Source organism: Medicago truncatula, chromosome 5 (genome assembly GCF_003473485.1).
Source record: "Medicago truncatula cultivar Jemalong A17 chromosome 5, MtrunA17r5.0-ANR, whole genome shotgun sequence".
Lineage (NCBI taxonomy): Eukaryota > Viridiplantae > Streptophyta > Magnoliopsida > Fabales > Fabaceae > Medicago > Medicago truncatula.
Window position 1 is genome coordinate 41,510,709 of NC_053046.1, and position 17,821 is coordinate 41,528,529.

The 17,821-nt window shown below is 31.8% G+C and overlaps 2 protein-coding genes across 2 annotated transcripts; one reads left to right on the forward strand and one right to left on the reverse strand.

Moving 5' to 3' along the window:
- On the forward strand, positions 1–12,532 carry LOC11433021 (uncharacterized). Its single transcript, XM_024785037.2, has 4 exons — positions 1–96; positions 2,488–2,608; positions 3,073–4,662; positions 10,679–12,532. Exons 2-4 carry the CDS (start codon positions 2,605–2,607, stop codon positions 12,298–12,300), a joined length of 3,216 nt encoding a protein of 1,071 aa, XP_024640805.1. The 5' UTR covers positions 1–96; positions 2,488–2,604; the 3' UTR covers positions 12,301–12,532.
- Positions 12,533–12,610: 78 nt separating this feature from the next.
- Positions 12,611–15,732, reverse strand: LOC11442267 (purple acid phosphatase 18). The gene is made up of 5 exons (XM_003617461.4): positions 15,451–15,732; positions 13,968–14,636; positions 13,329–13,517; positions 13,150–13,238; positions 12,611–13,013 (listed from the first exon to the last, which is right to left on the reverse strand). The coding sequence occupies exons 1-5, from the start codon at positions 15,601–15,603 to the stop codon at positions 12,794–12,796; spliced, it is 1,320 nt and encodes a 439-aa protein (XP_003617509.1). The 5' UTR covers positions 15,604–15,732; the 3' UTR covers positions 12,611–12,793.
- Between the last annotated feature and the right edge of the window lie 2,089 nt (positions 15,733–17,821).

Here is a 17,821-nt window from a genome sequence, read left to right on the forward strand (position 1 = left end):
CATCCCTAAGCAAATTCAATCACATTAATTGATAGGATATAGTTGCAGTTGAATTGGATTGGAAATCTCAGCATTCTGCTTGCTCTCCGTCTTCAAGTGAGTTAAAATTCCATTCACTTATTTTTTTTTCATATGTTTTTTAAATTCGCATATTTAGCATGTAAAAGTAAAAAAAAAAAAAAAATCCTCACTACAGTTGAAAGAGATAGTTTACCTGTCAAAATTGAATTCAATTAAAACCCATGGTTTCCATAACTCCATTAATGGTTTCTATAATTTCATTTGATTGAGATAACAAACGAACTAGGGGATCAAATTGAAAAACCATGATTAATACTTTTCTGATTTTTCAAGCGAAAAGATAAATTGAAACAAAACTTGTAGCACCATATTTTTTTGTTATGGGGTATTAAGTATTAACTAGCAATACCATGAAGAGGTAAATACTTTCGACGAAGTGGAAAATGAAAACTAGATTATTGTTCTTTCATCAATTTAGTTCCTACATACTTATAATATTTTATTCCATATCACGGTTATTGAATGGGTTGATGTTGCAATGTGCATATATGAGTATTCAATAGTCTCCCTATTCTTATATAGGTGCCATTTAACTTGGATCCATGAAGTTTTGGTCTAAGATGGACTAATTTTTTTTTAACCTTTAGATTGAATCAACTATCAATTCTTATCATGGTCTATCCACACTAAATACAACCCATCAATTACATAATAAAATATAAATGACATAAATAGACATTCGTAATTCGTAATTCATAATAAAATGTAAATCAATTAATATTTAAGATTTTTAATAATTTAAATTAATCAATTTAATATATATTTTACATATTAATAAATTAATATTTTAATTTTTTTGGTCAAAATACTTAATTAATTTTTTAATTAAATTATATTTTCAATTTAATTCATTTCAATTTTTTATTTCAGTTTCAATTAAATAAATTATTTTCAGTTTTAAGTTTTATTTTACGTGTATCAGATTTTTGTCATTAATATTTAAGTATAGAATTTTATTTTAAAACCAAAACAAAAAATAATGAACCCATAAGATTAAAAACAAAAATATTAATGAAAGAACTAGTCCAGTGAGATTAATTATCTTGATACTTGTATTGCTAAATGGAAAGAAAGAAAAATTGATAAAAAAAAGGAAAAGGAGAGAGAGAAAATGAGAGTTATAGAGTAGATGTGTAAGATTTGATGTTTATAGACCATGATAAGATTTGGTGAGTTCATATAATCTAATGGTACAAAAAATTGGTCCATCATAGACCAATATTTTTATAATATTTTATTCCATATCACGGTTATTGAATGGGTTGATGTTGCAATGTGCATATATGAGTATTCAATAGTCTCCCCATTCCTAAATATTGGGTGTTTAACTTTTTTTGTTGTGTCAAAAAACACTTTTTTTTTCCTCAAAATTTTGGATATTTTATTTGTATATCTCATATTTGATGATATTTTTAAGGGTTATGTTAAACGATGCCTCCGGAACATTGGTTATTGACTTTTAAGGGATTGATAACACAATTTCCAACGCAGTGCATGTTATATTTGCTCTTAACCAGTGTCCTGAGAACACCGGTTAACATTTCCCAATTTTTAAACATGAATAAAGCATGAGAAATGTTAACAAATGCCCTTATGGCACTTGATAATAGGTTTAAAATGGAAACTTTATCTTGAAACTTGTGTATTGAACACATTAAAACATCAAAAAGTAACTTTTTTTTTGCATAAAAATTATCAATTGTTTTCATTTTTTAAATTCTTAACTAATCCCCTTAGAACACTTGTTAACAAGACCCATAAAATATTAATAGTTTTTTTCTAAAAAGTTCATGTGGATTTAGCTTGGTTGACAAAGTCATTCCATAATATATGTATGGGTCAACATTTTAATCCAGACACATCAATTATTTACCTTATGAAAATGTTTAGTCATTAAGCTAGAGCAAAATATTAATAATTTTTAACAACTTATGCTCTCAATTTATATATTAAGTCATCTAACTTTTCTAATTAATATCTATCTGCTATTTTTTTCTTAATTGCAGTTTTGGTCCCTCTATTTTTATCATTTTATAAAATTGGCCTTCAATTTTAAAATTCGATAGTTTTGATCCCTCTATCATATTTTTTAACTAAATAAAAGTGATGTGATAGATTTTAAATGTCGTGATATATGATCGGAAGACGAGAAAATATCAACATCGATGAAATCATAAGAAAATTCTCTTGAAAACACCATTTAAAACTTGTTATATCATCATATTTTAGACAAAAATTTAGATAGAATGATCAAAACTGTCGAATTTTAAAATAGGGAGACTAATTTTACAAAAAAAGATGAAAATAGGAGGACCAAAACTGCAATTAACCTTCTTTTTTTTGCGCAACTTTCTACTATTCTATTCAATGTGTAAATTAAACTAATGGGTTCACACTTTACACTAGCTTGCCTTGATTGCAATTAGTACTCAGCCTCCAAACGACGGTTATTCAAAGTTCACGGATACATCGTTTCTGCCTGCTGCAGCTGCAACTTAAATTGTACTACTACTATTCTATTCTATGGGTAAATTCTCTTCTTTATTTCACTTCAAATTTCTTCCTTTTATTCATTCACTACTACTGCTGCCAGTCTTGTGCAAATTTTGTTAATACATGCAAGATATTAATGATTTTTTTTTAAGTTAATATCCTAGCTATATACAAAAGATACATAGTTTTGGTGTAGTAATTTTTCTTTCAATATGTCCCTTATATAAATTATGTTTTCTTTTTCCAATTCCTAACTATTTTTTAATTTTTCAATTATGTCCCTTATCAAACAAAACAATTATTTGTCTATCTGATCTTAACTCAGTTGGTAAGGAAGGACAATGCATAATTGCTACTTGCTTATATTATATGAGACTCAAACCCCAGACACCACCAAAAAAGCAAAACAATTATCACTGAAGGCATAGCTAAATTCCATTTATATAGTAATTTATCTTTATTAAATCTACCACTGAAATTTATATTGATTATTTTCAGATTATCTTCCCACTGGATTTATTACTACTTACAAACAATCCATAATTGCTACTTGCTTAGTCGGAACTTGTATTCTGGTAAGCCAAATCGACGAACGACGTGACAATCGGGCTCGCAAAACAATAAAAAATGTGGAAAGCGAAAAGATGAAGGTGATTTCAAACCGAGATCATGTTAAGAAAAAAATTGAAGCAACTGATCGTTTAACCGAAAGGGTGAATGATGATGTGTTTGAGTGGCTAAGAGAAACAGAAATAGTTTTACAAGAGGTGGGGAATATGACAGTAGTGGATGAACTTGGGCAATTGTCAAGACAAGAAAAACATAGGCAATTGACGAATGATGGTGCAGTGAAACATCGCCATAAAATGCTAGACAAATTAAAGGCATTGAATATCCGATGTGAATTCAAGCTATTTTCCAGTCCTATTCCAAGTTTAGAACACTTCTCTTCTGAAAATTTTGTGTGTTTCGCGTCTACCAAAGAGGCTTCAGATAGACTTTTGCAGGCACTGCAAAGTGATAATTCATATAAAATTGGATTGTATGGGAAACGCGGCTCTGGTAAAACAACATTAGTGAAAGCAGTGGCTGAGAAAGCCAAGTACTCCAAGTTTTTTGATGAAGTTTTATTTATCAATGTGTCCCAAAACCCAAACATAAAAAGGATTCAAGATGAAATTGCTAACGAGTTGAATCTGGAATTCGACGTAAATACTGAAGCTGGAAGAACAAGAAAAATATACTTGACATTAGCAAATATGGATCGCCAAATTCTTGTGATCTTGGATGATGTTTCGGAAAATCTTGATCCAGAAAAGGTAGGCATTCCTTGTAATAGTAATCGATGCAAGGTCCTTTTGACCACATGTCGCCAACAAGATTGTGAGTTTATACATTGTCAAAGGGAGATTCAACTTAGTCCTTTATCCACAGAGGAAGCTTGGACTTTGTTCAAAAAACATTCAGGGATAGATAATGAGTCTTCATCCGACCTGAAAAATGTGGCATACAATGTTGCTATTGAATGTGAAGGGTTACCTAGAACAATTATAGACGCGGGATCTTCCTTAAGAAGCAAACCTATCGAGGAGTGGAAAGCATCGTTAGACCATCTGAAATATTCAAGGTCTCAATATGATATTTTTCTAAGTTTTAAAGGAGAAGATACTCGCTACTCTTTCACAGGTTTTCTCTATAATATTCTGTGTCGAGAGGGGTTCAAGACCTTCATGGATGATGAGGAATTGAAGGGTGGGAATGAAATTTCATCATCTCTAATCAAAGCAATTGAGGCATCAAGGATTTCAATTGTTGTTTTCTCTGAAAACTTTGCAGATTCTCCCTGGTGTCTAGATGAATTGGTCACTATGCTAAAGTGCAAGGAGAGGAAGAACCAACAGATTTTGCCAATCTTTTACAAAATAGAACCATCTTGGGTAAGACATCAGAGAAATAGTTATGGAAAAGCCATGACTAAGCATGAAGAAGAGTTTGGAAATGACTCTGAAAAGGTGAATAAATGGAGGTCAGCTTTATGTGAAGTTGCTAACTTGAGTGGAGAACATCACAAATATGGGTATGTATGTGGCATGCTTTTAAATATTTTTAGTTGCACAATTCATGTTTACTCCTTTTTATGAAAAATATTATCATTTAATATTTACTCATCTGTCCTAATTTAAATTCAAAACCTCCAACTTCTTTTAACTTTTAGTTCAAATCTGCTGTGGATTTTTTTGTGAGGTAATGATTGTTTAGTACCTCATTTTTTAAGGTCAATGAAATTATGAACAGGAATCCTTTAAAGGTTGACTTTCTTTTTGTCAAATAACATCCGCACATTTTAAACGTAGTAGTTAAGAGTTTGGATTTCGAATTTCAACTCTTGTATAATTTTGTCTTTGCAGCTATCAATATTAACTGAGCTGTCTTATGTGCGATTTGTTAAAATGTTGTTATACCATGAGAAATTGTATATTGTGAAAGTTTTATTTTCAGTTCAAGTGCAAATTTCAATTTTGTGAAGGTTAATTTTAATTTTATATATTCTTTTAACCGAATGAACTTTGATTAATAGATAATATGAAAACTTTGTGCAATACATGAATTAACAAGTCTTTGATTTTGCAGGTACGAATATAAACTAGTCCAAAAGATCGTGGAAAGAATACGAAGCCAAACTTAATCGTGTCAAATTCAATCTTCAAGTATCTCACTCCTTCTTCTATCTAATCCTTAAAATGTAAGGAAATGATAAATATTCCATGAATCATGTGAAGTTGTAAGTGTTATAAGTTGTTTTCAACACGTTTCATGTTCCTTGATCGATAATTAGTTTAAGATTTTCGGTGATTTTGTTTTCTGAAATTGTATAGTACCGTCTTTTTATAAATATATATGCACAAGTTTTGATATGACTGCATCTAATGAAGAATAAGATAAACACAATAAATATATTTTGTATAACACGGTCATATGAAACTTTATCAAAACATGATCCGTGTTTTTTTAGGGGCTAAATTATTAAGAAAGATTGAAAATGAGAAATGATTCATTAGATTGTGAATGTGTTACATCAAGGTATATATACAATATGAAAATGTACTATCAAATATGAAGTGTACTACATGTAGGTTAGTTTCTTGTACTGCATTCTCATGCTTCTTATTAGTTGAATCTTCATTGTGTAATATAAATTCTTTAAATTAGATGTTTATAATAAGTTAACTTTATAAGATTTTATTTTGTAATGACTTACTCATTTTAGTTCATAAAAGTGTAAGTTGTTAAAACACAAACATGAAACCTACTCTATGTGTTTACTTCACCGTGATGTAAAAACATGAAATCTTATGACTGATCTATATGTCCTAACACCTAGGGCTGAGCATTAGAATCGGACCCGCCCGAAACCCGTCCAAACTGCCACATGTTTTAATTAAACGGGCGGATCGGGTCGGTTGTCGGATTTGGAAACTGAAAAAACTCGAGTATATACGAGGTCCAATGGTCGGTTGCGGTTCTTGAAATTAAAAACCATCGGTAGTTGTAACCGACCGAGTAGTAGGCACACAATCTCAAAAGTCTTGTACACACAAACCAACCAACCACGGTCACTGAGACACTAATTTAATATTTGTGTTTAAATACTCACAAGACATGAGAGGTCTCCATAAAAGACAGTGCACGTGACTTGTGAAAGTAGAAGGATAATAATAAGGGAAATTCTAACTTGTACCTAGGCACAAGTTAAAAAACTAAAAATAGAATTATTCTCATGGAACTTGTTAGTTTAATGTTGTAAAAATTTAATAATTTATATTTTCAATACAAAATTTTTTTTTTTTTTCCTTAACTTATGTCCTTAGAGTACAAGTTAGTAAGACCCTAATAATAAATATTACTGCTATAATTTTTTATTATGGTCATTATTATCCAAAACTAAGTAACAAACCAAAGATCTTTCAATCTCCAGTAAAAAAAGAAACATGCTTATCTTCTCCAAAGTCACGACTAATAAAACCACCACGTCTCCATTGCCACCTACACAGAGAGAATCACTCTACTACATGACTTGGGTCCTCGCTCGTCGTCACTCTAGTTGGCTTGGCGGGAATCACTTTAATTGAGAACCAAAGAGTTGCTTTAGATCATACCTATTTTCACTTTCTGTTTTTTTTTCCTTTGATGCAATCCATCCACCTCTCTTGTTCAATGCTTCTTCGGTGTCTCTCGGTATTTTTTTCATTGTTCAGGTTCATAGACGACCCAACCCACCCGTGGAACCCGTCCAACCAAAGAACCCGAACCCGAGCAAACCGAGTACATGAGTGGTCAAATTTGGGTCTTAAGATTGAATGATCGGTTTCATCTGGTATGCCTCTTTCGGGCCTGAATCCATCCGATGCTCTACCCTACTAAAACCCACTATACGTAAACACAAATTCTTTACAATTTTGGTAACAAACAAGACATCAATACATATTTTCTTCATGTAAACCGACCATAGTTCTTGATGGATAAAAAAGTAGGATGAGCTACACACTATATATGTTCTAGTCACAAAGAGCAAATAACAAGCACATCAACTGTTTTGTAACATAATTTGTTTAAACGGTTAATAACTTACACTTTTACAAATTATATGGACTAACTCGTTAAAAAATTAAAGAACTAATTTGTTGCAATGATTTAGCTTAAATTTTCTAATATTTGGTTTTTCTATATATGAAAAAAAGAAATCAGTTTTGATTCGACTCTATGAATGCAAATAGCTAATTATTTTGACCTCCCCTTTCTATCCAATTTAGACTTCTTGTAGAAAAAGAGAAGTCGACTCACAATTGAAATTTTACTGAGAGCATGTTCGAGTGTCCAGAATTCAGAGTGGGTGAGACTGGATCTGCATGAAGCATTGATAATTTTTTTTTTTTAGGGAAATCTTAACGCGTGTTTCATATTAAGTTTTTGCGAAAATATATGTAATTTTTTTGTCCTCGTGAGTTTAGTTTAGTTGGTTGGAAAGTTTTTAATATAACGTATGAATCTATTTGATAGATAGAGAAATAATTTAGGGACTAATTTGATCGAAATATTATTACAGAAAGGTGACATTTCTAAATCATCTTCATCCTCTTTTCATTAGAACTTTACACACGCCTAGAACAATACAATACCATGTTAAAAATCTCAAACAAGCAAATTTGATGGCCTTCCTGGGTTTTTTGAAGTATTGGATTTTTTAACAACACAAATTCTAGGACACCAACATTCAAGCACTCTCACATCACCATTAAACTTGGAAATTGAAGATGAAGCTCGACTTTCATAACTATTTTTTCCCATATTTCCACCCCCCATCATTTCAGAATCAATTTCAATAGTTTTGCTTCAAGAAATTTTCAAGATTTTGGCTTTCATATTCAATACGGAAAAAATTAGGGTTTCAAGTTTGTTGAATTGGGGAAGAGCTGGACCACTTATTATTGGAGGAAATTTTTGTGATTTTGGAGTGTAGATTGCATATTGTGTAATTAGGGTTCCAATTTTATACAATAGGAGAAGAAAGAGTCGTAGGGGAATAAAAGATCTGTTTGGGAAGAAAGCCAAAGCATTTTCTGCAAATCAATCAATTTAGTCCTTTGAAATGTTTTTTATTATCGGCCAAATTAGTCTCTGCCTACGTGGCGTCTGACATGTGAGAGGTTGACGGCCACGTCAGCACCGTTAACGCTCCGTTTGAACAGAAGGACTAACTTGATTCACATTTAACAAATTCAGGGATTAAATTGATATTTCGCATAATTGAGGGACGATTTTGGCCGACCCGTGAAAATTCAGGGACGAAGTTGATGATTCACTCAAAAGAAAAAGTTATAATTGCACCCATTTGAGGTTGGCTTAGTGGTTAGCTTGAGATCTTGGAGTTTGCTCCTCTCAAGGTCTCAAGTTCAATTCTCTATGGTGCTAATTTCGTTGGGCAAGTCCTTTAAATGGGGTCCCCTCAAGTGGACAGCGAGATTGATCCTTTCGGATTAGTCGGTCCTTGAAATCGGATACCGAGTTTTAAAAAAAGAAGTTATTATTGCTTTGGAAAATGAAAGTGATGTTCAATTTGAACCAATTGTTTTGGCTAAAACGACACTCATTTTGAAACGGGAGGAGTATGCGTTATTAGGGGTGTTCAAAACCGAATCAACCCAATAGAAATACCGCAAACCGAACCAACACAAACCGAAACCGCGAAAAACCGTATTTAATTCGGATGTATTTGGATCATTTTTTTACTCAACTGTATAGTTTAATTCGGTTTGTGGTTTTTATTTTACCAACAGAATCAAACTAAACCAAACCGCTACATAAAAAAACACTAATTAAACATATGTCACTTAGACCATACTCAGAAACTCACTGAATTTTTTTTTAAAATGACATATTTTTTTCTCCTGTTAAGTTTCTTCATTGTTTTTTATTGTAAAAATGTATTTATGTGCTACTTGAACTTTTAGAGAATGATAAAATCTTAGTCTTTTGCATTTCTTAAAAAATAAGATTATTTTTTATCCACATTTTTTATTTGGTCATGTTGTTAGAAATATTATTGGATGAAAATGAAATTATAACATTGGAAGGAATTTAAAACATTGTTGGAAACATTGCCAAAAAATTGTCGTGCTTTAGCTTTCTAACTTGATTTTGATGTTGAAAATAAAAATTGTATTGTCTAAAAAAACCGTATCAATTAATCCAGCTTAAACTGCAATGATTTGGTTCGGATTTTATTTTAAAAGTCAACCGAACCAAACCAAACCACGTGTTTTTTCATCTTGCAGTTCAGATTACTTTAAATCTCAAAATCGAACTAAACCGCACCAAAAATACCCCTATGAGTTATGATTCAATTGCTAAAAATGTTTTTTTTATAACTACTAACAATATGTCTTTGTTAACTCTCATTTATTGATTCTCAAATTTAAATAGCAACCTTTTTACTACTCAGCATGTTTAAGTATTTATCCTTCACAAAAAAAGTAGCTCAATGGCTAGAATATAACCTATTAAGATGAATAAGTATGAAATTTAGGGTTCGAACATCAGCCTCTGTATATATAATGCAATGTTTATATCAACTGAGTTATGTTCAAGAGTATTAATATCTTAAATAATCTGATAAAAAAAATTCAATTTTTATTTTTATGGTTAAAAGTAGAAAGACACAAGCACGTTAGTAAATATCTTGATGTTAGTTTGAATAATAAAAATGGAAAATTATATGCAGTTAACACATCTGAATCGTTCGATTATGATCGAACGATTAAGATTTAAGCTCAGAATTTGTTTGTGTTTAAATCTGAAATTTGATTTTAAAATTGAGAATATCCGTCCAATCTTGATCGAACGATTTAGATGTACTAGCTAGCAACAACGTATTCACATGCTCCCAGCTAAACAGTAAACACGACAAACTCAAACCGACAACTAGGCTGGTTTGGTCATTAAAGAATGGTATTCCTTGTACTTATAAGTCAGCTCCTCAAATAACCTATAAAAAAAAAAGTCAGCTCATCATAATGTATACAAACCAACTATCCACTTTTTATATTTAAAACCAAAAGTGGTAGTAGTAGTTGATGTGATTGATGTGAGGGAACAATTGAATTGTTCAACGGTACATCCTTCTACTTTTACCAACCATCCAACCACATTCTTGTACTATTAGCGGATTTTTTTAACTAAAACGTGTATTTGACTCCATCTGGCATCTACTAGTATGTAAATAGTACTCAATTAACGTGGACTTTATGCTAGTGTCTGTCAAGTATATATAGATGGATAAAGTAAACTAATGGCTTCACATCACACTTTACATTATCTCTTTCTTTGTAGTTGACTTTCTGCTTTGAAGCTAATACACAATTCCTCATTCAAACTTCACTCATACGTACAGTACATCCTTTCTGCTTGCTGCAATTATGTGTGAGTTCAATTTCTATCACTTCAATTCTCTTCTTTATTTGTTTCATATGATGCTCAACAAAAGTCAATCTATAAACAAAGTTGAAACTATGCTGATTTAGATGTTTCTGTTAATATAATTTTGCAGCTGGAAAAAAACCTTATGCTGTTGTTCAGTATGGCTGTCTTCTTGTAACTCATGCGGTAAAGAAGGCGGTAGAAGAAGTTGATGGAAATAAATGTGTATCTGATTGGTTTGGCAAAGGCTACATGAAAGTTGAAAGACAAAAGAAGAAACTCATTTCAAATCGTGATCGTGTGCGTGCAAAAGTTGAAGCAATTGATCGTAAAACTGAAAAGGTTAGAGATGTTGTGTTTGAGTGGCTAAAAGAAGCAGACATAATCATGCAAAAAATGGAGAATCTTAAATTACAATCAAAACCACCATCATGGATTGAATTTAATAAGTTGCAGGAAAAAATTACAGCACTAAATAAGAAATGTAATTTTGATCCATTTTCAACTACAATTCCAAGTTTAGAACACTTCTCTTTAGGAAATAATTTCGAGTGTTTCAAGTCGACGGAGAAGGCTTCAGATGAACTTTTGGAGGCACTGCAAGATGATAATTGTTGTATGATAGGATTGTACGGTAGGCGTGACTCTGGTAAAACTACGTTGGTGAAAGTAATGGAACAGAAAGTCCAATATTTGAATATTTTTGATGAGATTTTATTTGTCAATGTGACCAAAAACCCAAATATCACAGCAATGCAAGATGAAATTGCTGACTTCTTGAATATAAGATTAGATAGAAACAGTGAAACTGGAAGAGCAAGAAAAATATTATCCACAATAGAAGATATGGATCGTCCAATACTTGTGATCTTTGATGATGTTCGGGCAAAATTTGACCTACGGGATGTAGGAATTCCTTGTAATAGTAATCTATGCAAGGTTCTTTTGACCGCACGTCGCCAAAAATATTGCGACTTAATGCACTGTCAAAGGGAGATTCTACTTGATCCATTATCTACAGAGGAAGCTTCGACTTTGTTTGAAAAACATTCGGGAATTCTAGAAGAGGATCACTCCTCCTCATTTGACTTATTCAATGTGGCACGTGAAGTTGCTTTTGAATGTGATGGGTTACCAGGAAGAATCATTAAGGAAGGGTCTTTCTTAAGAAGTAAATCATTGGAGGAATGGGAAAAATCACTACACAATTTGAGACATTCAACAGCTCAATGGCAGATGTTTCTCAGTTTTAGAGGGGAAGATACTCGCTACTCTTTTACAGGTAGTCTTTTTCAAGCTTTATCCCAAGGGGGATTCAAGACTTTCATGGATGATGAAGGACTGCACACTGGGGACCGAGTTTCACCTTGTCTTAGAAATGCAATTGAAGCATCAAGACTTTCGATTATTGTTTTGTCTGAAAACTATGCAAATTCCACATGGTGTCTTGATGAACTTGTGAAGATTCTTGAATGTAAGAAATGGAATAATCAATTAGTTTGGCCAATCTTTTACAAAGTAGAGCCATCAGACATAAGGCATTTGAGAAAAAGTTATGGCAAAGACATGGCTCAACATGAAAGAAGATTTGGAATAGACTCGGAGAGAGTACAAAAATGGAAGTCTGCTTTGCTTGAAGTTTCTAATTTGTCCGGAATGACTTACACGACTGGGTTTGAATATGAATTTATTCAAAAGATCGTGGAAGATGCCAATCATATTAAAAGTCGTTTGCAAATACAAAGCATATAGATTTGGGTTAGATACGTAGATAGAAGATGCCAATCATATTGAAAATTGATTTGCTTGGCAATCGTTTTTGGATTTTGGAACGATCCAACAGTGGTCCTTTTTATTTTTTATTTTTTTATTTTTATGTAAATTTGCTTTGTAAGTTGTGTATTTTTCCTTTGTAGTCTCTCTTTTGTAACTTGATTGAATCTTGTAAGTCAATAGATTTACCAAATTGTCCATTCAGAGAGAATATATTGACCCTTAATGTTTAATAATCCACCTCTGGTTTTACAGTTCTAGTTAAACATTGCTGATTTATTTAAGTAAGTTTAGACAAAACAAACAATATTTCTATTCCAAAGAAATTATCAGCTTTACATACACTCCATTTACATAAAATTCCAAGTCCATAGAGTATATATACAAAAAAAACAAGTAGTACAGAAATGCTCAAGTTTACTTGCTTTTATGACACTTAAGTAATGCCTGTAGCAGACATGACATGAATCTCTTAGGGTGTCATAAGCATGCTCCTGAGCTCATGTTTGTTCTTATCAACGCATCCTGAGCTTATCAAAGAGGTTATCCAGATACCATCGGCCTTAATTGACTCATCATTATCATTCCTATGCCAACTCCAGAAGGCATGAGTTGAGTTTACAATTTTCAGCTCACCATGACCAAAACTGGCTTCACGAAATTCTGACCACTTTGGTTGTGGATTTATGTACCTGTAAACAACAATGATGTAAGGATACAGGCTGCGTGCATGCCGATAAACAATCTTAATAGTTATATGGACAGGTTTCAGACAGTAACCAATTCAGATAACAAATTTTTATAATGTGTCTGGCAGATATTACTTGCCTATGAGCTAAGCCTTCTCGGTTTCCACCATCACCAATAGTTATATGGACAGCGCCACAAGGATCCAATCTTCCATTATACACACGTTTCTGTCAATCAGATAAAGCACCACTTAAGACCAAATTTCCATTAAATTGTGCTTAGAAATTAAAATAAAGGCTAAAATATAAAAGGCCTACCGAACGTTCATAAGCATGAACATGTCCAGCAAGAACTAAATCAACACTGGCAGCATACAGCAATGGCTCCATGACTGTCATCATATCATCCCCTGCACCTTGGTGAGCCTTGTTACTATTATACCACGGCACGTGAAATAACACAACCAGCCAAGGTGTCCTTTTCCTGTCCACCTTGGACAGATCTTCCTATAGATGAGAAATGAAGAAAACTTAAAGAGACAGTAAACGTGTCTAAAGAAAAGAACGGCACAATAGATTTCTCGTCCATGTTTGTATCAAAATTCAAAGGCCTGTTTGGATTGACTTATTTGAGTTTATCTACTCGCACAAACACTTGTGAGACTGTTTGGTAGAGTTTATGGAAAGAGCTTGTGACTTTTCATAAGTTGTTTCAGCAAATTTCCATAAGCTTTCCAAGATAGCTTATGAAAGCAGCTTATAACTTATATGAAAAACAATTTGGCTTATTTTATCTTTTGTCAAAGAAATAACATACGCATAAGCACTTATATGACAGGAGCTCATGCTATAAGCACATAATTAAGTTGTTTATCCAAACAGAACCCTAGTCTAAGCCTTTAGCACATGTATGATGCATCCCATTATACTTATCGAAATATACGGCGATTGACTAACCTTTAGCCATCTGTATTGCTCCGAGTACTTATCATAATCTGCATAAGACCCTAGCATGATAACATGAACACCTGCAACTTCAAATGAATAATAGAGATTTGAAGTTGATCCACTTTCCTCAAACGGCATTTTCCATCTAGAATTATACGATACAAATTCATCGGTTAACAATGGTATATTTTCCTCTTCATGATTTCCTTCTGTTACCATCCACGGCCTCGCACTAGCAAGCGGCTCCACAAGCCTACCAAACGAGTCCCAAAGATGCTGCATACAATCAGCATATGAAAGATCACCCGGAAGAAGGTAAACATCATATTTACATTGATCAATGTGATCCAATGTTGATTTAGTCCAACCAGTTTGACCAAGATCGCCGGCCACAGCAAAAGTAATTGGAAATTTAGATGGAGGAGTTTTGAGCTTGAACTCGGGACCTTGTCCGCCGCATCGATAAAAATACATGGTATTATATTCCAAAGGTCCAATTACAGTATGGTGTATCTTTCCTGAGCTATATAACATATAATTATAAGAGGTGAACTCTCCTTCAGATATTGAATCATATCTACCAGGTAATGTTCCATATTCTACAAATGAAGGTGAGTGTTTGTCATCAGTTATCCATGTAATTCTCATGTGTCTGTCTCCTGCCAAAGATATATGTACCTGAAATATCACAACTATGTTATGCTCAAACCAAGACAACCATTCTGCTTAGATGTACGGAAACAGTCCCAAAATGAATGCTTATTTGTTCATGTTTGGATTTTTATGAGTGTCTATATTTGAAATGTTGGAATTATGTTTGGATTCTATGTACACAAACAGTTCATAGTGACTTAACTCAAAAACAAAAACTGAAACATAACTTAGATTTGAAATACAAAACTCATAACTGAAATTCATATAACTGCTTTTGGTTTTTGAAAATTTCAAAACGCAAGACAGAAAACCACTCAAGATTTTGTAGTCTAAGAATCTGAAATTTAATAGGTACCATAAATAAATAAATAAACATACATAGAGTGTTAGCACAATTGCTTCTTTAATATTTTTAAATTAATCATAATAAAAAAATAATGGTTTTATTATAAGCTAGTTTTAGTAGCTTCTGAATTTTTTTTCATATTTTGGTAAAAAAATAAATAAAAAATCTCATTTAAATGTGTGTTAGCTGGGAGAATTATTAAAAAAGTACTTTTATTATTACAAACAATCACATACTATATCATAAGTTCTAGCTTGACTCCCCTAAAAAAAAGTTCTAGACAAAAATATGGAAATTATAGATAACTTGTATAATTTCTTCTAACAATAACTTGTATTTTAATTTTAAACAAATGACTGTAGATAATATAAGCAATTAAACAATAGTTACTTAATTAACAATTCCAGATTCAAAAAAAAATAACAAAGACAAATACAGAAGAAACTAATAATAATAATAGGATTGATGAAAAGTAGAGAAAGAGAGTTTGACCTGTTGAGGGTAAGGTTGGGATTTAGAATCCCATGGCCATGGAATGTTTAAGTTTTTTCTTGGCAAAGGGCGAACATATTGATCAGCAGTGACGGTCGAAGAGAGAAGCATTATTAGATTAATAATAAGAAGAAGAATGAATTTGAGTTCCATGGTGATGATGTCAAAGTTGGGGTGTAACAGTAACTGGTGGAAGGAAGGAAGAGGACGACAACAAAGTACTTCCACTTCCGATCTTATAGTTTTATCATCATCTTAATGATGATGTCACCACATTCTTGTCCTGCGTGTCGCCAACTCCTTGTTTTTATTGCTTTACCCGTAAAAACAAAACAAAAAATATAGTACCATTTTTTAATAATTTTTTTTTTTAGGATATTTTGTAATAATTTAATAGCTAGGAATTCATCTCAATTTCAACCCTTACATCGTTTTAGCAATTTCACATTTCTTTTTTTTGTTTTGTTTTGTAAATAAACAAATTAATGCATTTTATTAGTTGAATGATATCAAATACATGACAAAACATCATCATAAATATTGGGCTAAGGTCAAACGAAAATATTAGTATCGGGTTTCTTATATACCTTTTGTTTTTAAACAATTATTTTTTAATCAAATTATGTTTCATATACTCGGTCCCCCTAGCTTTAAATTCCCGCCTCCGCTCCTGTTCACTATCATCATCTACCCTTGCATGAAAGGAATCCATGATATGATGTGAATCTAATACAAAGTCTACATATCCATATTTGAAACAGCATATAAATGTTTATTATATACCGGTACACAAGCTATAAGATAATATCTTTTTGGTTCTATGAATATTTGAACTTTTTGTTTCAGTCTTTTTAAATTTTTTGATTGACTTTTAGTGTTAAAATGTTTTTTTTTTTTTGAGAACAGTGTTAAAATGTTTTACATCTTTATTTCTGGTCTATCCTTATAATAGCTCATTTGGATTTGTGTTGAATATTTCTATAATCACACAGAAAAGTGAAGCAAGGATTTGGAGAGTTTAAATTTTGCAGTGAAAATGCCTAGAAACGTGTGATCAAACGTGCATCTATGGTTAGAAATGGGAAACCAAACACATACTATGTAAATTCATAAGTATAATTCGTATTTGTGAATAAATTTTTGCAGTTTTTTGTAATAATATTATAAAAATCTCTAAAAAGAAAATTAGATTGTTTTAACAAAACATTAATTAAATATGAATTTTTATATTTTTTGCGGTTTTTATTCATATACAATTCTTGTTTTGATAAAAGATTCAACTTTTTTTTAAGAGATTTTAACAATATTCCGCACAATTTCATCAAAAAATATAAGTGTACACACGAGTTGATTTAAAAATGAAATAAGTTTTTTTTGTCATATAACATAGTGGTTAAAACCGACACCTGCTAACTGAGCTATAGCCAAGAGCGTAATAAAAAAATTATTTATTTTTGTCTCGTAACCTAGTGGCTAGAATTCACCTTATAAGGTGAATAAATTGGGTGTCCAGGTTCGAACCCCGGCCCCTGCATATAATAATGCATTGTCCTACTAACTGAGCTATGCTCACGGGACAAACAAAAATATTTTTACTACACTAAAATATCAATTAATTCATTTTAGAAATATTATTATTATTATTATTATTATTATTATTATTATTATTATTATTATTATAAGCACATTCAACCATTGTAAAAAATATAGGGTTAATAAGTTTTTACCTCCTGTAATATATGTCATTTCTGATTTTCTCCCTGTAAAATTTTGATTTTGATTCAACCCCCTGTAAAATATTTTTGTTTTGATTTACCCCCTAATAGGCCAAACAAAAACCAATTTTATTTTATTTTTCAAGAAATTTTCGTTTTTGTTAAAAATATTTTACAGAGGGGTGAATCAAAATAAAAATTTTACAAGGGAAAACCGGAAATGACCTATATTATAGGGGGTAAAACCTATTAACCCAAAAATATATAATCATAATTTATCTTGAAGAAACCCAAATAAAGTATTTTAACCCGAACCCAAATTAAATATGCTACAAACATTTTTAGTCCTAGTTTTAAAAATCGGACCGGTCATCAAACCGATGAGAGTACTGGGTCACAAGTTGAACCAGTAGGTCATTGGTCAAACCGTAAGACTGAATCGAATTAAACTGGACGACTCGATTATATAACTCGGTCTCAAATACAATAAAACTCACCCCTTAAAAAAACACTAACGAATTCAAATCATATCATACACTAAAATTCTTAGTAACAACACGTTCCAATCAATTTTACTTTTGTATCTTTTTCCCTATTTAATTTAATATCATTTTTCTGTATATATATAACACAAGTGTGCTTTATTCGTATAAAAA

Excerpts from the sequence above, each read along its gene's own strand:
- LOC11433021 (XM_024785037.2), top strand. Across the intron at positions 4,663-10,678 it reads CAAATATGGGTATGTATGTG|CTGGAAAAAAACCTTATGCT; the intron begins GCATGCTTTTAA and ends ATAATTTTGCAG.
- LOC11442267 (XM_003617461.4), bottom strand. The coding sequence starts at position 15,603 with ATGGAACTCAAATTCATTCTTCTTCTTATTATTAATCTAATAATGCTT. Across the intron at positions 14,637-15,450 it reads CCCAACCTTACCCTCAACAG|GTACATATATCTTTGGCAGG; the intron begins GTCAAACTCTCT and ends GTGATATTTCAG. Across the intron at positions 13,518-13,967 it reads AGCAATACAGATGGCTAAAG|GAAGATCTGTCCAAGGTGGA; the intron begins GTTAGTCAATCG and ends TCTCATCTATAG.